General features: G+C 45.2%; 1 protein-coding gene and 1 long non-coding RNA gene across 5 annotated transcripts in view; one reads left to right on the forward strand and one right to left on the reverse strand.

Annotated features, from left to right (window-relative positions):
• The window catches only part of Slc30a10 (solute carrier family 30 member 10), a 33,991-nt gene extending 15,434 nt beyond the window's left edge, over positions 1-18,557 (forward strand). Inside the window, exons 1-4 of one of the 4 annotated variants that reach the window (XM_034512765.2) lie at positions 5,335-6,092; positions 6,784-6,861; positions 12,490-12,729; positions 13,876-14,496. In XM_034512765.2, coding sequence (XP_034368656.1) covers positions 5,477-6,092; positions 6,784-6,861; positions 12,490-12,729; positions 13,876-14,360 — 1,419 coding nt within the window. In that variant the 5' untranslated portion in view covers positions 5,335-5,476 and the 3' untranslated portion in view covers positions 14,361-14,496. Of the gene's footprint in view, positions 1-5,334; positions 6,093-6,321; positions 6,553-6,745; positions 6,862-12,489; positions 12,730-13,875 lie in introns of those variants that run through there. The other 3 variants (XM_076941580.1, XM_076941581.1, XM_076941579.1) reach the window with 3 other exon arrangements.
• Positions 597-2,999, reverse strand: LOC143443731 (uncharacterized). The gene is made up of 2 exons (XR_013112950.1): positions 2,880-2,999; positions 597-709 (listed from the first exon to the last, which is right to left on the reverse strand). It is a non-coding gene; the product is annotated as an uncharacterized LOC143443731 (long non-coding RNA).
• Positions 18,558-18,832: the final 275 nt, after the last annotated feature.

The raw sequence follows: 18,832 nt of genomic DNA on the forward strand, positions 1-18,832 counted from the left end.
GGCAAGGCTGCTTGTCTCTGAGCCCTCGGTCAGGAATCACTGAGAATTCCACACCCTACCCAACCCCCTTTCTCCTTTTCAAGCAGCCCAGGACCCCAGATCATGGAACGGTGCTGCTTCACTTCCCACTGCAGTCAACGTCATCAAGATCCTTTCTCATATAAAGCATTTCCTACATGATTCTAGATCCTTCTGAGCTAACATGCAATAGTCATCACTGTAGTGACTTCTGGGCTGCCCTTGTACCTGGAGAAGGGGTGAGACCTGCAGTCCAAAGTCACAGAGTCCATAATCACAGGTGAATCCCAGATGGCCTCTGCTTTCAGGGGACAGGCCAAAGGACTCCGTTCAGCTTTATCAACAACCTGTTCAAAGTGAATAGTGACTGCTGGCTAGCTTCATGCTTGTTCCCAACTCATAGGTCTGTCATAAAACAGTGAGTCATCACATCAGCTCAAGAATCTCTCAAATGTGGTGTACTCTGAAAGACTTTGAGGGAAAACATTCACCTTCGGTGCTCTGTACAAATCTATAACAAAAACAAAACAAAGCAGTTCCCCCACCCCCGCCCCAAATCAAACACCTCAGTCTGGCAGTAGTGGTGAATGACTTTAATCTCAGCACTCAGGAGGCAGAAGCAGTCACATCTCTGAGTTCAACGGAACTGTTCTGGTCTGTTCCACGGAGTGATTTCTAGGACAGAGTAATCCTGTATTCAAAAACAAAGAAAGGTTGGGGGAGGGAGAGAAGAAAGAAATGTCAATCATCAGTGACAAGGGGCTCCATGTTCTGTATTTGTGGAAGTATTGTTATTTCAATGACTTGTTCCCTAGAGTTGCAGGGATTTCAAAGTGTCTTATTTGTGTGTGTGTGTGTGTGTGTGTGTGTGTGTGTGTGTACACAAGTGCATGCGTGCCACAGCATGTATGTGTCTGTCAGAGGACAGTTTGCTGGACTCTCTCTCCATCCACTTTTACCTTTGTCCCAAAGATTGAGCTCAGGTCCCCACTCTTGCTGTGAAGAGCCTTACCTGCTGAGCCATCCTACCATTCCTGAAATCGTTAACCTAATGTTTGTATAAATGTCTCCGCTTCCTAGACAAAGCTGTTAGCAAATCTTTAAAGTTTCTCTAGAAGTCATAACAGACCAGTTACAGTGTTCGTAACACAGGCCAGCTAGCCTGGCCTCTCGGCTCTCAAGTGCATCAGACAGACCAAAGCTCTGAGTCCTTTGGTGACAGGACTGTCCACCTCCTCCCCACTGGACTGTAGAACTTGGGGGAGAAGTCACCCGTGAACACTTACTGAACCTTCTTTATGGATCTGCATTTTCCTATGTGAGTCTCATGACAGCCCATGAATTAGATGCTGTTACCACTAGAGCACTAAAGAAGATGTGAGGGCCCTGCCCAGGTCACATGACTTGTGACAAACAGCAGAGGTCAGATTTAGTTCCAAGTCAGCTCAACTTCAAAGACCGTGGTTGGTTGACTTAGTTTTTAATTTAATTTTCACATTTATTTATTTATGCATGTGTCTATCCTTGTATGTGTGTGTGTGTGTGATGTGTGTCTGACTCTCTGTGTGTGTCTATCTCTGTATGTGTGGTGTATGTCTGTGTCTCTATGTGTCTGTGTATCTGTGTGTGTCTCTCTGTATGTCTGTGTGGTGTCTGTGTGTGTGTGTGTGTGTGTGTGTGTGTGGTGTGTGTCTGCGTCTCTGTGTCTATCTGTGTATCTCTCTGTGTGTGTATGTGGGTGGGTGTGCATCAAGTATGTCTGTCTGTGTACACAAATGGGTGTAGGCCACGGTGCTCAGGGGAGGTCAGAGGACAGGTTATGGGAGTCAGTTCTCTCCTTTCACCTTGTAGGTTTCCAGGATTGAACTCAGGTCATCAGGCTTGGTGCCAAGTTCCCGTACCTGCTGAACTCTTATTAGCTGACTTACCTATTTTTAAAGTCACATTTAAAAAACTGATATATAAAAACCAAATGCCAATGTAGAAAGAATCTTGAGTATAATAATCTCTGAATTTAAGAACTCTACTGCATGGAGTTTGGGGCCATCAAAACAGGAATTTATAATCCAGCACTGGGAGGTTAAGCCGGGAAGACTGAGTTCGAAACCAGCCTGGGCTGCACAGCAAGACCCTAACTCAGAGTGAAAACAAACCAGTGAAAAGCCGCTTGTTTAGAATGAAAGCATTTTAAGACGATCAACCTGGTAAGTGAAGAATATAAGCTTCGTGGAGTCTATGGTCAGGTCAGGGCTCACTCCTGTCGTTTTCAGACTGTATGATCTTGCCTTGGTGAAATGCCTGTAAGTACTCCATTCAGGGCTCCAAATAGGAGCTCAGTAAACACATAGCTGTGGGAATATACACTGGAAAGATGGCCAGTGTGTGCGTCAAGTAACTCAGATAGGCCATTTAGTGTACATTAATGAAAACATGTGCATTGGGGCTGCAGCAATGACCCAGGCAGTAATGTGCTTGCGGTGTAAGGATGAGGGCCTGAGTTTTATCCCCAACAGCCATGCAAGAAGCTCAGCAGACTCTACGTTGTGATCTCAGCATCGGAGAACTGTAGACAGGTGGCTCTCTGCGGCTCCTGGCCTGCCAGCCTAGCTTAGCATGAAGTTCTGGGTTTACTGCGATACTATGCTTTCTCCTTACCCACAGTTCCCTCCCCCACCCCCAAGCAGAACTGATTGAGGAAGACAATCTTAACCACATGAGTGTGCAAGTGCACACACACCTATGCAACTGTAACATGTACATACATATCACACACACACACACACACACACACACACACACTGCCACATACATACCTCACTTTTACTACAGAGCATTTTGTTGGCAGTGTCTGGAACACTTACCTTTCTTTATGGTCAGGGACGGGCTGAGGACAGGGACATCAGACACCTGTGACAACTCCTGGTCCTCAGTCTCTGGCTTTCTAGTTCTTATTGTATTGCTCCTGGACCAGTGACCCAATTCTTATCTGCCCTTGGCTGGGAGAATGACTAACCAGGAGGCATGAGTGATATGCTTCTGCTGATTTCTGGGCTTTTTTTCAGCTGTGAATGACTGAGAAATACAATTAGCAGGGAAGGAACGTTTAAGCCCTGTCAGGTTTTTTGTTTTTTCTTGCCATGTCTGGATTTGAACCCAGGACCCTGCATATGCTAGGCAACTGAGCCCCACTCTTGCTGTTATACGTCACATGTTTTAGAGGTTCCATGGTTTGAAGACAAATCAGCTACATACTGGGAAGGGTACTTGATACATCTCTGGTATATATTAGCATTTCCTCTGTCGACTAGTAGTGATTCTACCACATGTATGCTGGACTACTGCTAACCACATCATAACTATAGCATTTATTGGGTGCTCACTGTATACTAAGTGCTGTCTGAAGCACTTTACACATTAATCTGTTTAACCCTTACTATACAGTCATCCATCCCCCTTTACAGTAATGAAGACAGTTCCAGAAGAGTCAGGGACTTGTTCAAGCCTATGCAGCTTACAACTGCCATTGTCTTTATCTTAGTAGCTCTTCTATATGAGTCTTCTATACTATTTATAATTTATTAATTTTTAAAAAGAATTTCCCCAGGTTCTCAGGATATGGATATTTCCCCTGGAAATTTTATTTATTTATTTATTTATTTATTTATTTATTTATTTATGATAAGCCGTCACTATTTATTTATGTATGACAAGCCATCACTATTTATTTATTTATTTATTTATTTATTTATGACAAGCCATCACTATTTATTTATTTATTTATTTATGACAAGCCATCACTATTTATTTATTTATTTATTTATTTATTTATTTATTTATTTATGACAAGCCATCACTCTCTCTCTGTAGGCCAGACTACGGGTGTTGGGATTACAGTTATAAGCTATCTGCCTGGCTGAAAGAGAAATATTATTAAGTTCATTGTATTTGGGGATTTATCTAGATAGGACCTTTCAATCAGGGCTGTTTTAATACTGTTGATAGGGACCTTCATAGAATACAAGAACATGGAGGCATGCTTCAAGATTCAAACAGTGAATGGAGCTAGAAGGTAGACTGTTACACAGGGTACCCTGGTTAAAACACAGTAGGCCATAAAATAAAACACAAAAGGGGGTGGGCAGTTTGGAAAGGTGGTGCAACAGATCAAAGTGTTTGGCACTAAGCCTGATGGTCTGAATTCAATCCCAGAGACTACCATGTTGTAATGAGAGAGTCAACTCTCCAGAGCTGTCCTCTGACTTCATGTAAGCCGAAGCATGCATGCCATGCACACACATAGCACACCCCCTTCCCGATAGAATTCCATTGCTTTCCAAATCCAAAGTCCCAAAACGCACATTCTTCCAAACCAAAGCATGGTCAGGCCTATCACATCAACACCTCAGTCGATGGTACCAACTTCTGTCTCTTAAGTGACCACCAGCAAACACCCTTTCTGAAGGGGCTGCAGTGTAGACTCTCTCAAATCCCTTTGACATGTTCCCTTTGAGTGACTGTCACTTGAAACAGGGCCTATTTGGAAAAATGATTTGGGTCAAATTGAACTATGAGTATAGGGTCACCTACAGGGGCATTAGAAATTCCCTCAGACAGACTAGGAAAGGAGACCAAACCTGGCTTCTTCGATGGCCAAGGGACATAAAAATATCCCTGCCTTGGGGTGCTGTACCAGTGTTCCATACCAATGCTGACAGCAGGGTGGCAGCCCCACGGCAGCCATGCGCCCTGGGCTGCCTGCCTTCCTCTCCTCTGTAGACAGCTCGACTTAGAGACCCCCAAAAGGGAGATGGTGATACTGTGCTATAAGGGGTAACAGGATTTGTGGCCTTTGTGAAGAATTGAGGATAAAGGGCTTTGACTGTGGGTTCGGGGATGGGGGTTAAAGTGAGGAATGAGATACCATTTAAACAATGGAAAAGCAGGAAACGCTTTTAAGGGCTCTAGGCTCCACCAGCTCATATGGAATCTGCCCTGCAACTCGCATCTGGGCACGTAGGCAGCGGTGCGCACACCCACTACAGCCCAGGTCCTTATCAGCTGCATACATGGATCTGTAGTAGCCCAGGGGTGGGGGTTGGGTGGAGTTGGAGGAGCCGGACCATCCGATGCATCTTTCTCTCTCTGAGAGGGTGGAGGTGGGGATTTAAGAAGATTGACATCCCGATGCGCCCCTCCTCCCAACTGCTCCGGTCTCCAGCTCAGACCTAGAAGGAGACACAGGCTGGTGGCCAACAGCCAAATCAGGCTTGGTCGGCGAGGGAGGAGGGGCAGGGGCCCTGGGAGGTGGCCTTTGCGACTCTGGGGCCACTCCTGTAGACTCTGGTCCCGCGAGCGCGAGCTGGAGGCATAAAAGGCCCGGGCGGGTAAGGGCGGGCCTGCGGCGGGAGGTGGGCTCCAGACCCCCCCAACCTGTTGCGGGGCGCAGCGGGCTGTAGAGATGGGCCGTTACTCCGGCAAGACGTGCCGGCTGCTGTTCATGCTGGTGCTCACAGCGGCCTTCTTCGTGGCCGAGCTGGTGTCGGGTTACCTGGGCAACTCCATCGCACTGCTCTCGGACTCTTTCAACATGCTGTCAGACCTGATCTCGCTGTGCGTGGGCCTGGGCTCCGGCTACATTGCGCGGCGCGGTCGCCGGGGCTCCGGCGCCACCTACGGCTACGTGCGGGCGGAGGTGGTGGGCGCGCTCAGCAACGCAGTTTTCCTCACCGCTCTCTGCTTCACCATCTTCGTGGAGGCGGTGTTGCGTATCGCGCGGCCCGAGCGCATCGACGACCCGGAGCTGGTGCTCATTGTGGGCGCCCTGGGGCTGGCAGTCAACGTGGTGGGGCTGCTCATCTTCCAGGACTGCGGCGCCTGCTTCTCCCGCTGCGCTCGCGGTCGCCGGACCCGCCCTTCGCAGCCGTCGCGCCAGGGGGACCCTTGTGGCTCTTTGGGGTGTCCCCAAGAGGCTGCCACAGCCACAGCTCCCGGATCGGGCACAGCAGTGACTCTCCGGGGGGCCTCGGCCGGAAGAAAGCAGCCGGAGGGCGCGACGGTGTTCTCGAATGTAGCAGGTGCCTTTCGGTTGCATCCTTCCGGACTGGGACCACTTTGTTCTTCCTTGAATTCTCCCTCCTCTTCTCTCCTCCTGGCATCTGGACCCCTTTACTCGCCTCTTTTTCGGCTTGGTTTCCGGACTGATTTATTAAAACGCCCCTTCGCAGCCTGTTCTGTTTCTTTTCTAACTTATTTCTCCATCTTTCCCCCCTCCTCCTTGTTCTCCTTCCTTGCCTGCCTTCTCCCCTCCCCCACTTCCCCTCCCTCCTTTCCTCCTTGACCCTGCAGTCTTTATCCTCCCCTCTCTTGTGGCAGTATCGATCTTGGAAATCAATTCTTAACTATTGGGCAACAGAGCATTTCCTATCCTGCCCCTTCTCTGGTGTTACATGGATGTGTTTCCTCCCTTGACAGATAGATACGTCGATGTCAGGGTTATCCTCTGCCCCTTGGATATTGAGGACCTGGGGGATAGGTGTAGGTTTATCCTTGTCCCGTTTAAATTTGAAAGCTGTGTGTGTGTGAAGTCCTAGGGTGGACCTTGGGCTTCCTCTGGGTGAAAAGGCACCTATTTGGGCTGAGTGTAGGAGAGACGGGGACTCCTGTATGCTAAGAGGAATTGAAAATAACAAAACCGCATTTTGAGTTTATTGATTCTTTTTGTTTGTAGAACTCATACACAACACAAGGTTTCTTCTTTGAATGCAGGTGATTCCCTGAACACCCAGAATGAACCAGAAGAGACGACGAAAAAAGAGAAGAAGTCTGAAGCACTGAATATCAGAGGTAGGCTTGTGTTTGGGCTAGCTTCGGCTCCGGCTGTGAGTACTTCTGCTTTTAGGAAGGCAACAGTGTGCTGGGAAGTCGGTCAGTTACCTGCAGACTATGACCCTCTCCTCTTACCTAATCAGTACATTGATTCTGAGGGAGAAGCTAGTTGCTAATGATTTATCTTTGCTCTAATTAAGTCACGCTACAGCTGCCTGTTCCTGGGCTGAACAGATCAGCACCATGTTCTGAGTTACACATATGTGTTATGTTCTCTTGAGCTTCACGCATCACTGTCATAACCTCCTGATTGCTACATATGTATCATGTCCTACTGATCGTTAGATGTCCCTGTCATGTTCTCCTAAGTTCCACAGAATGTTGTATTCCACTGAGTGCTGAATAATAATGCTGTGTTCTCCTGACCTCCATGTTATCATGTGTCATGTTCTCCTGACCTTCACAAATGTGCCATGTTCTCCTTATCTCCACATATGTATCATATTCCCCAGATCCCCACATATCAGTGCCATGTTCTTCTGACTCTTACATATGTGTCATGTTAGTCTCATATTCACATATGTGTCATGTTCTTCTGATATCCACACATCAGTGTCATAATCTCCTGGCCACTACATTATCAGTGAAATGTTTTCTTGAGCTCCACATATAAATGCCATGTTCTCCCGATCCCTACATGTCAGTACCATGTTCCCCTGACCTCTACATGTATGTCATAATCTCCTCAAATTCACTTACATATCAGGTTCTCATGAACTCTATATATCAGTGTCAGGTTGGTCTGGTCTCCACACCTCAGTCTCCTGTTCTCCTGATCTCCATATATGTCATGTTATCCTCATATTCTCACATGTATTATGTTCTTCTGATTCCCACACATCAGTGTCATGTTCTCCTGATTTCTACATATGTGTCATGTTATCCTCATATTCACACATGTATAATGTTCTTCGGATTCTCACATATCTATGTCATGTTCTCCTGATTTCCACATATATGTGTCATGTTATCCTCACATTCATACATATATCATGTTCTCATGATTCCCACACGTCCATGTCATGTTCTCATGAACTCTACAACTCAGTGCCAGCTTGGTCTGATCTCCGTTTAGCAGTGTCTTATATTACTGCTGTCTACTTTCATAAATATTACTGACATACAATGCATCTATTTATTTTATGAAGATTGTGTGTGTGTGTGTGTTGGGGGATGAACAGTGAACAGTGTCTTGTTCTTTATGTAGGCTGGACTTGAGTTTGTAGCTTTCTCTTCTAGCCTCCCAGGGGCTGGAGTTGCAGGCGTGGGCCACTCTGCCCAGATAATTCCCAATCTTGACTTTGAGAGGTTTGGCAAAGATGAAGTGAACTTTCACCGTTGTATGATTTATGAGAACTCCAGGGTGAGACTTATATCCAAGCACTATAACATACAGCTAATCACTCCCAGAGAGCCTGCTCACATGCCTGCCCTCCTTCTCCCCTCCCTCCCTCCTTCCTTCTCTCCCTCCCTCTCTTGCTTTCTCCTTCCTTCCTGCTCTCCTCTCCCTCAAGAGTCTCACATCTGGTTATCAGACGAGACCTGTAGGAAAGATACAGAAAACAATAGTGACATATGAGCCCCTGTAATGCTAAATGAGGATTTTTAAGGGGAAAAAAACCCCAACAATGACAATAAAAACCTGTGACTCAGTATGGGAATTTTCTTTTTGAAATATTGTGATGCACGCTCACATACACATGTCTCCTCTCCTGCCACCTTCTCCTCTTCTTCCTTTCCCTCCTCCTCCTCCTCTTCCTCCTCTCTGTTTCTCTCCCTCTCTTCCTCAACCAACCATCTATCTATTAATTACTAACCAACCAACTTACTTACCATTTATTACTTTCTATCTATTATTCATCTGCCCCGCTGTCTCTCTTGAAGATGCTTGTGTCCAGTCTGAGTCTTTCTCCATCTCAGGCTAAGCATGGGTCTATCCCAATCTTAGGGCCTGGAACCATGACTCAGGAGAAAGACCAGAGAACAAGATCAAGAAAGACCTTGGGGAAAATGAACAATCCTTTTTTCTACAGATGAGGGAACCTAATCCAGAGAGTGTGGCGACTTTCCCAAAATCGCCCTGGCTAGCATTAGAATTGGGCTGTATCTCAGCTCTCTTTTCACACACATGGCTCTTCCCACAGTCACACATGCCTTTCTGGCCTCCAGAAATGGACGACTTCCTTCTCTAGTGGTCACATCCCATTGAATGGTTGCATCTTAAATGCCTGTAAGCAACTGAGTCTGAAAACAGGACCAGAGTTGTTCCACTCTGCATATCTGCAAAGGAAGTATCACTGAAGGGGTTTCCTGAGAAAAAGTCATGTATGTATGTATGTATGTATGTATGTATGTATGTATATGTATGTGCATGCTGTGCATGTATGTGCACATGTGTGCAACTGTGTGGGTGCACATGTGTAGTAGAGCATCTGCCCGTGAAGGCCAGAGATAGATGTTTACAATCATGCTAGATTGCTCTTCCATCTTGGCCATTGAGGCAGGGCCTCTCAGTCAAAGCCAGAGGTCACTGATACAAGTCATCTTGCTAGCCAGCTTGCTCTGGGGATTCCCTGTCTGTACCTTTCCAGGCTGGGGCTATAGGTTTGCTACAGCATGGGTTCTGTGGATCTCAACTCCAGTCCCAGCTTTGACTAGTGTGGTGTGCTGGCTAGTTTTATGTCAATTTGACACAAGCTAGTTATTTGGGAAGCGAGAAAAATGCACTCCCCCCGCCCCCCGCCTGTGGGCAAACCTGTGCTATATTTTAGTGTCCCTCTATTCAGACCTGCCATCCGTCCTCCTCCAACACTATGTTGCTGTTCCCAAGAGGCTCTCACTATGTAGCCCAGGTTAGCCTGTAGCTATCCAAGGCCCTTATACTCCCAAGTGCTGGGATTATTTCCTTCTAGCTGTGTGTTTTTGAGCCTCCATTGCCTGCCTCTAGGAAGTGCAGCATGTGACCCCCTGTTAGACTCATGTGAGGCTGCAAGTCCTGAGACAGGGACATCAAGAATGCAAATGACATCCTAAGTTTTTCTATTTGGACATGAGGACTGGCTGCTGGAGGTGGGGATGGGGTGGATGTACTGGAGTATAATTTAATGCCACCACTAGCTCTGGAAATTCCCGTTTCCTGACCAGAGTCCCCATCCCCATCCTGTGGCACTGTTGATGGCTTTTGCTCTCCGAGTTTCTAAGGATATGTAACAGAAGTCCAACATTCCATTATTGTATTTTGTTCTAGACAAGGTCTTATTATGTAACCCTGGATGGCCTGTAACACACAGAGATATGTCTGCCTCTGTCTCCAAATTGCTGGAATTAAAAGCATGCTCCATTGTACACGCATTTGGGGTCAAACACCCTGTGCAAATATACCGGTGTTTGGGCTGACTATACCTTCTGCCGCCAACACTGTCTTGCTGGAATGCCACCCTGGGTAGCTTTTTGGATACTCTGACTTTATGGTTTGGGCAGTTTCATAGTTAAATTTTTGTTTGTTTGTATTTGTGGGTTTTTTTGGTTGTTTTGTTTTTCTGAGACAGTATATGGCCAAAGGAGGCCTAGAAGTTTCTTTGTATCCCAGGCTGGCCTGGAAATCTCCATATAGCCCAGCCTAACCCTGAATTTTCCATCCGCCTGCCTCAGCATTCTGAGAAGTTAGATTGTAGGTTGGTACCACCATGGCCAGTCACGGGAACTCTTTTTTTTAAAATGTATTTATTTATTGCATGTGCACATGTGCGTATGTAAAAATCAGAAGACAGCTTTCAGGAGTCAGGTCTCTACTTCTTTCTACCCTGGAGGACCTTGGGGATCAATCTCCAGTCATCAGGCTAGGCAGCATGGGCCCTTGCTTCTGAACCATCACCATAGGCTGCTGACAGGTGTCCTTAACGCGAACCTGATGATTGGAGGCTCTTGACTGGTGTGATTTTCTGAAGTATGCTATGTCAGATCAAGACAGGACACACATGAGCATGACACTGTTTCTAACAAGTGCTGATGCTGCTGTTGCTTCTGTTGCTGTTGTTGTTACTGATGCTGCTGTTACTGTTGTTTCTGCTGCTGCTGCTGCTGTTACTGTTGCTGCTGCTGCTGTTGTTGCTTCTGTTGCTGCTGGTTCTGAGGAGCAAGATTCTGGTATTTCTTTCTGGAATGCAAATACTTTGTGTCTACATTTTCTAATCCTTCTGACCAGATTTCACTCAATTCACTAAATTTTAATTTAATGTATGCCTACAGCCCAGCATCCATATCTTTGCATATTTTCTGCAATTAATTGACTAAGACCTTTAGGACCTATAGCATTAATCCTTCCATGTAGATTTTTAATTTTATGGGATTGTGACAAATGGCTTTTTTTCCACAGAGGAGACTGCACTAGCATCCCCGCTTTTCAGACCTTCCTACACTAAGTGTCTTGGACATCATGGCAGGCCATTAAGAAATAGATATGGAAGGGGGCAAGGGGGAGCAGAGAACAGGAGGGACCACACTGGATGGGTCATAGTCCTGTCTGATTTTGTGGCAGTAGCAGAATGCTTGCCTGGCATGTGTGAGATGCTGGGCTCCATCCCCTAGTACTGCAACCTTAAAAACAGCAATAAAAGATGAGGAGGGCATCATCATCATGTTGAGCCGATCAGGGACTCAGAAGGGGAGCCCCACCCCACACTTCACTCATGGAGTATAATAAAGACACAAACTTTGAAGCCAGATGCAGCGGTGCACTGTCTGCACCCCCAGCACTGGGCTGCTGAAGCTGCAAGATTTGGAGTTTGAGGCCAGTCTAGACTACATATACAAAATGAAGCAATAGTTGAGGGTACTGTAATATACAGATGCTAGTCTGAAAGAATAACACATCATTTGCTCAACTCTGTTTCCCCATGATGTCCTTTGATGGTGATAGTGAAGTATCAGTACCAGATGGTGACATAGCAGGTGACACCAGCGCCGGTTTGTCTAGACCATTTCTCTTCCTGGGCTCTCTGGGTCCAGGGTTGCTGACCTAAGGTTTTGTTTAACTTTTCCTTTTTTTCTTTTCAATTAAAAAAAAATTAAATTAAAATACGATTATATCATTTACCTTTAAAATTAATTTTCATTACATTTTGGTTTAGTGTGTGTGTTCACGTGTACATGCACGTGTGTGTGCGTGCATGTGTGTGTGTGTGTGAATGCATGGGCATGCATGTGGAAGTCAGAGTACTAGACCACCTTGCAGGAATCAGTTACTTTACTGCATCATGTGGGTTCTGAGTTAGGCGACCCCATTTGCTTGAGCTTTCACATTCCTCCAACCTGAGATTTTGTTTTCTGAGCAGTTGGTATTGTTATTTTGTTTTAAGATGGTCTCACCATATAGCTTAGGCTGTCCTCCCATCTCAGTCTCTCAAATGCTGAGATTATAGGTATATATCACATACACTGGGCTTGTGTTTAAAAATTCTGACCTACTCAGTGTTCTAACAGAAAGCAGCAGAGAACGTTTATGAGCTTGGAAGTCAGGATCACTGATCCTTGTGCGGTTCTGACACTCAGTACTAATGTTTACTGGTCTGTCTTCCTTCTTGGCAGGTGTTCTTTTGCACGTGATGGGAGATGCCTTGGGGTCCGTGATTGTGGTTGTCACAGCCATCATATTCTATGTCCGTCCCCTGAGACGTGAAGACCCCTGTAACTGGCAATGCTACATTGACCCCAGTTTGACTGTTGTCATGGTCATCATTATCTTATCGTCAGCTTTCCCACTGATCAAGGAGACTGCTGTCATCCTGCTGCAGATGGTCCCCAAGGGAGTCAACATGGAAGAACTGAGTAAGTGACCCATGTATGGATGGGGACCCCTAATGCTTGCATGTCGTTCAGAGGTTATGATCACAGAGCACCATTTGAGTGGGGGGGGGGTACTCAGAAGCACCCTAGAGTACCACATGATGCAGGCATGCTTCGTGAGGCTTTCAGCCTGGCATGATAATTCACAGCTCCAAGAATCAAAGGTTCTTTATAGTTCAATTCTCTAACTCATTTGCATAGTTTTGAGAATGTAAAGGTTGGACAAAACCCACTTTTGGGCTGTCTGACACAACGAAGATGTATTTTAACTTTATTAAGGCTGCTCTGCAAGACCTTGAATTTTAAACTCCCCCCACCCCCCAGAGATACGTCATTCACTTGTGGTCTAGATAATGCCTTCTAGTTAGTTAAAATTCATGAGCCGGAAAGTTACTAGGTGGCACATTACACTGTAGAAAGGCAGTGTTAAATGGCTCCTGCCCTGTCTGGAGAGACACCTTCTAGTTTGCTTTGCTCATAGAGAGGCTAGATTCTCACCTCAGTTGTGTGCCTCAGAGGCTAAATATCTTAGAGACTTTGAATATATCCCTAGAAGTAGCATTTCTGGTAAGTGCTTTTGATCCATGTTGCTAAACTAGCCCATGGTCTTCATCCATATCTTTATTGATTTATAAATCATCCACCTATCTTCCCACTGTCATCTATCTATCTATCTATCTATCTATCTATCTATCTATCTATCTATCTATCTATCCAGCGCGCGTGTGTGTGTGTGTGTGTGTGTCTATCTGTCTGTCTGTCTGTCTTTCTGTCTGAGATTGGATCTCCCTATGTTGTCCTGACTGGCATGGAACTGTCTTTGTAGAGTAGGCTAGTCCATGTGTAGCCTAGGCTTTATAGAAGTTTCTTGGACTAGTCTTGAACTTGCAATCTTTTTGTTTCAGGCTCTTGAGTTACTTGTTATAGGCAAACACTGTGTGGGATAGGAAATCAGAGGGAAGGCTGGTTATGGGAACATGGAGTCTTGAGGGACAGCTCTTCTTTCCGTTGACCTTGGTAAACACACAGCCTTGGAGGACATGACTAGGCACACAGTTCCCGACTCTTGGTTCCCAGTTTCTATTCCAGTACTTACTATTGACTGTTGTCTGCTCCTGTCTGTTGTAGTGAGCCAACTGTCCACCGTGCCTGGGATTAGCAGTGTGCATGAAGTGCACATCTGGGAACTGATAAGTGGGAAGATCATTGCCACCTTGCATATCAAGCACCAGAAAGGCTCGGAATACCAGGATGCCAGCAGAAAAATCCGAGAAATCTTCCATCGTGCTGGAATCCACAACGTGACCATCCAGTTCGAAATGTTGGACTTGAAGGAAGCCCTGGAGCAGAAGGACTTCTTGCTGACCTGCAGTGCCCCCTGCATCTCCCAGAGTTGCGCTAAGAAGCTGTGCTGTCCCCCAGGGACACTGCCTCTGGCTCTTGTCAATGGTTGTGCAGAGCACAATGGTGGGCCCCCTCTAGAGTCTTACCGAAGCATAGAAGCTCCAGAAGTGGCCATTGATGTGGCTTTGGATGGCAGTCCAAGGGAACAGGGACAGACTCTCAGCAAGACTCAAGAGAGACAGCATCATGAGAACAGTACTCATTTTTAGTGGGTTCCCACAGAAATCAAACTGTCTGAACAGACACTTGGGTGTCGCCAGCTCTGCTTGTGGGAAGAGCTTTGTGGGTGTGTATCCCGTCAGTAGGGGTCAGCCGTTTGAGATGTTAGTGGAACAAGCTTGCTGATTTCCATGTGGTGGATGACCCCTTTCCAGTACCCTGGGCATCTCATGTTTCTCTGGGACAGTTTCAGTATGGACGTGAATTTCCTAAAGCAGACTGCCCTAGTGTGTATATCAGGAGTGTTGAAGGACTCAGTAACTATGGCATGGGACTCAAAGTCGGTCTTGTCTGTCTTGTGGTGCTGGGGAATTGCAGAAAGGGCTCATGCATGCTAAGGAACTGCTCTGTTACTGAGATGAACCCTGTAGCCTTTGTTTTTAAATCCGTCAGAACGTCTAGCTGACTCTCAAGTGAGCTCAAAGCTTAAGTGGGTAGAAAAGAAGTTAAGCACCTTAACTATTTTCCTCTCTTCCCCTCAAAGATCATAAAAGATGAACGCCAGCTATTTATGACACTGTAGATGTACATATTCTTAAGTCCATCCTTGAACCGTGAGAAACGGTCACCTAATAAATAAATGCCAAATGCAGAGCTATTAAGATGGAAAGAAAGATTGCCTCTCGAGGCAGGAAGTGCTCTCAAAACATTAGACAGGGTAGGCTTTGCTGGGTGGAGGGAAAGGTGGGTTCTGGACTGTCTCGTTGTTTTGTGAGGTGGCTAATGTTTACTTCTTTCTGGAACTAAACTGCAGCTATGGTTTGTTGCTTCTCCTTTTTTTTTATTTACTTATTTATCATCTCTGAAAGTTTCCAGGTGGGATTGTTGCCGAATCTAGTTCTGATAATAATTTTCTTGTCCAGAATTCCTTTCAGCCTTCTTTGATGATCACATTGATCTGTGTAGTATTGACCAGGGGGAGATGAATCTTCTGGGGACAGGAGACTACTCATTCTTGCTAAACAAATAAGCCAGCTTGCCTTTGCTTTAATTAGGTGTATCTTAAAGTATTTATTGCACTTGCCAACTAGTAACTGGGTGGAAAAGTTGATCTCCCAGTAAGAAATGAAAAGTAATTTGGTTGCTGACTTTAATGTGTTTGGAGGCTCTTAGAGGTTTATGTCTGGGACCCTTGTTATGAAGTTCAAATATATTATGATCTGATTCAGACACATAACTGAACTGTATTGATAGAAGAAAGTACAGACATGTCTGTTATGTGTCTTTATACTGTGTTTGGGCATCCATATTTAAATAAAAGCCTCAGAGGTATGACATGGGGGTGCCTGACTGACAGAGCCAGCATCTTCTTAGACAAGTTTCCAGGCTCACTGAAAGTGGTCTTGTCCTAGGCTTTGATCCTACGGAGAAACTATACAGGATTCATCAGAAGTGGTGGATGGGCCCAGAAAAGGCAGCCACATTTGTCAATGCAAGCATCATTTTAAAGAAAATGCCTTTATTGAACATGGTGGCACATTCCTATAGCCGAGAGAGAAGAGTCACTTGAGCCTAGGAGTTCAAAACTAGCCCAGGCAAAATGGTGAGACTCAGGGTGTTTTGTTTTGTTAATATTAGTCTTAAATTTGGAGGCTGATGGGCAGCTGTGATTGAGAATATAGGAAAATCTTTGTTCCTTAGAAGTTGATCAGATCTAAAGTAACCATCCATAAGTAAATAGAAAACTATCTAAGCCTTTGTAATTCCCAGAAGTCTATTGTGTTGGATTATGTGTGCACTTTATAAGTTAGGGGAGGAACAAAGACAGTTTCTGCTTTGGGCATCAACCCTGTGAAGTAGACTCACAGAGACTAGAGGATTCCCCAGGAAGCCCAGCATGCTGACATCTACAGATTCTGCCACCAACCCTGTTTCATGCCTTAGTTGAAGCCAAAGTAGAAATTTGTCTCTTATGTCCAAATCTCAATTCATATCACTGTGCCTTATTCTTAAAGGAAAAAAAATATAATTTTATAGTTTCCTCCTACTAGCTAAAGGAGTGTATTTTAGTTTGCATGTAAAGAACATTCTTTATAATTTCTGAAGTACTTTTTTTTTCTGGAAAGAAAATACACTTAGTTCCAACATAATTAAATTTAACCTCAGAAAAATTATCTTGATTGACACTTGCATAGCAAATTATAGACAGGAGCCAGTACGAAATATGGCTTTTTGAAGACAGCCAGAGTGCATTTATTAATGTACAGACAAGCTGAAAGGGTGAGATGCTTTTGCTACATGGTTGTTTTTAACACCCCCAGCCCAGGCTGTCTGATATTTTGTTGGAGTTTCTTGGACCATTGATTGTCTGTTTGTTTGTTTGTTTTTTAATTCTCTGAAGGAAGAGCATGATGTTCTCCCATCCCTGAATCAGCCGTGCACCTGGTGAACAAGAAGACATAGTTTCTTTGAGCCTGGGTAAACAGTGACCCTCAGTTCACCGCCTACATGCTTAGGTTCACTTAGAGTTGCCCCTCTTCCTCCTTCCTGCTTGCTTTCCTCATTTCCCCCAGAAGGGGTGGTGCTCAAGCCCAGGGCCTTCCAGGCTGTGAGGCATATGTTCTGCTGATGAGCTAGAATCCTCAACCACAAAGACTATTTTTTTATAGCATGCATCACACCCTCTATGGGACAGGTCAGTATTAGGTGTCCTGTGTGCTGACTTGTTCTCAATCCTTCTAGGATTTTTCATGCCTTCCTGTGTTTGTTTCTTTATGGAACACAACACTTCCTTTTAGTGCTTCAGCACCAATTATAGGAAAGGATTGCTTCCCTTCCCTTCACATCTTCCAGTCTTAGTTTTAAAAATTGGGATATTTCCTCACATTTGGTTATTAAGAACACACACAGGGATACCTATCTCCATTGAACACACACACACACACACACACACACACACACACACATCTTGTAAACTTCAATGTTTCAATGGAGTGGGTGTTTGTCAGGGAGTCTCTATTTTGACATGTTGGCATTCTGAGCTGGTTGTGTCCAGGCTGTATCATGTATTATTTAGTAGGATTGTTGGTATCTAGTCACAAATCCCAAATCATCTCCCCAACCTACAACAACCAAAAGTTCTTCTAGACATTGTCGTGTACTCCCCGGGGAGAAGTTTGGAACCCTTCTCCACTTCTAAACCACCAGCTATAACCATGCTTAAACATTATTGATGGACCCCCACCCCCACTCAAGCCCAATAGTGTCCTCTATTCTGCAGGATTCATACCTTCTCTCTCCCAGACTAGCCTGAAACTCTTCATCCTGCAGCTCCAGCCTCCTGAGTTCAGGGTTTATAGGCATCCGCCACTACACTTAGATTAGGATTTACTGTTTACAAGCAGTATTTTAAAAGGTCTATTATTTGCTGTGCTGAGGCTCAAAGCCACCCTTGCTACACGGACATGCACTTGGAGTGAAGTTCTTGGTAACCTGAGGCAGCCATTGACCACACAGCAAGTTTGAGACTAGCCTTTCTACATGAGACTTGAGTTTGGTTACATTTTGATTTGGGTTTTGAATGTGGTTAGTAATCACTGACAGCGTGCCTTCTCTATAGCTGGGTCATTGCCTTATGTCCTGTCACCTTTTGTGCTTCTGAGTTTATTTCCATTCAAACGACCGTGAGTGGGAACGAGGTGGCCAAACCAGGAAAACAATTTCTTAAGCAGAACCTGTATCAGATCCAAATCTTCAGTATATAAAATGTTCTTAGAATTTGGAAAATACATGTCATTTTCTGGCATTTTTTTCTGTTTCTAACTACCCCTCTCCAACCCAAGACTTTTCTTAGCTAGATGGGACTGGCACCTTCAGGCCAGAGACTCTGGACAAACTCTGAATTGGAGCAAGCACTATCCAGAACGGATTGACAAGGGAGAGCCATCCCTTCCTGGAGGCTTGAGGTTATGTTACAGTATTGTGGAGTTTTGTTGCTTAAAAAAAATCCTTCTTCTCTTCTCAAGGGCAAGATTGCCAAAGTGTAACGTCACATTTGGGGGCGGGGTTTTTAAACCTTTGGAGTTTCAATAACTTCTTGCTAATTGCATGGAAATCCCCACAATGGATGTGCACACACACACCCGTTGCAGGTGAAGAGCGTTCAATGGTGCTGTACATGAAACGTTTTGGAAACTAGAAATGCCAATCAGATGTTTGTGGAAATTAAACAGATAGCTCAAAGCAGATGGATCCCTGGACTCTCCTTTGTGGCTACTTTGTTACTTAATAACGCCTTGCTCTGTCTTTTCATAATCCCGGCCTAGCTGGTTGATTGACAATGTAGCTCTCTGTCACCTCCTGCAACATCACAGGCTTCATCTGTTAGTGACTAGTACCTCAGAAAACCAACGTAAAGACTGTGTCTCAACTTTGCTCAGAGTTAGATCATGAACCACCAGCCCTGTTGTCTGGGAGCCTGTGAATGAGACCGGATTTCACAACAGGAGTCTGTGATGGAGCC

This window comes from Arvicanthis niloticus, chromosome 10, assembly GCF_011762505.2.
Source record: "Arvicanthis niloticus isolate mArvNil1 chromosome 10, mArvNil1.pat.X, whole genome shotgun sequence".
Lineage (NCBI taxonomy): Eukaryota > Metazoa > Chordata > Mammalia > Rodentia > Muridae > Arvicanthis > Arvicanthis niloticus.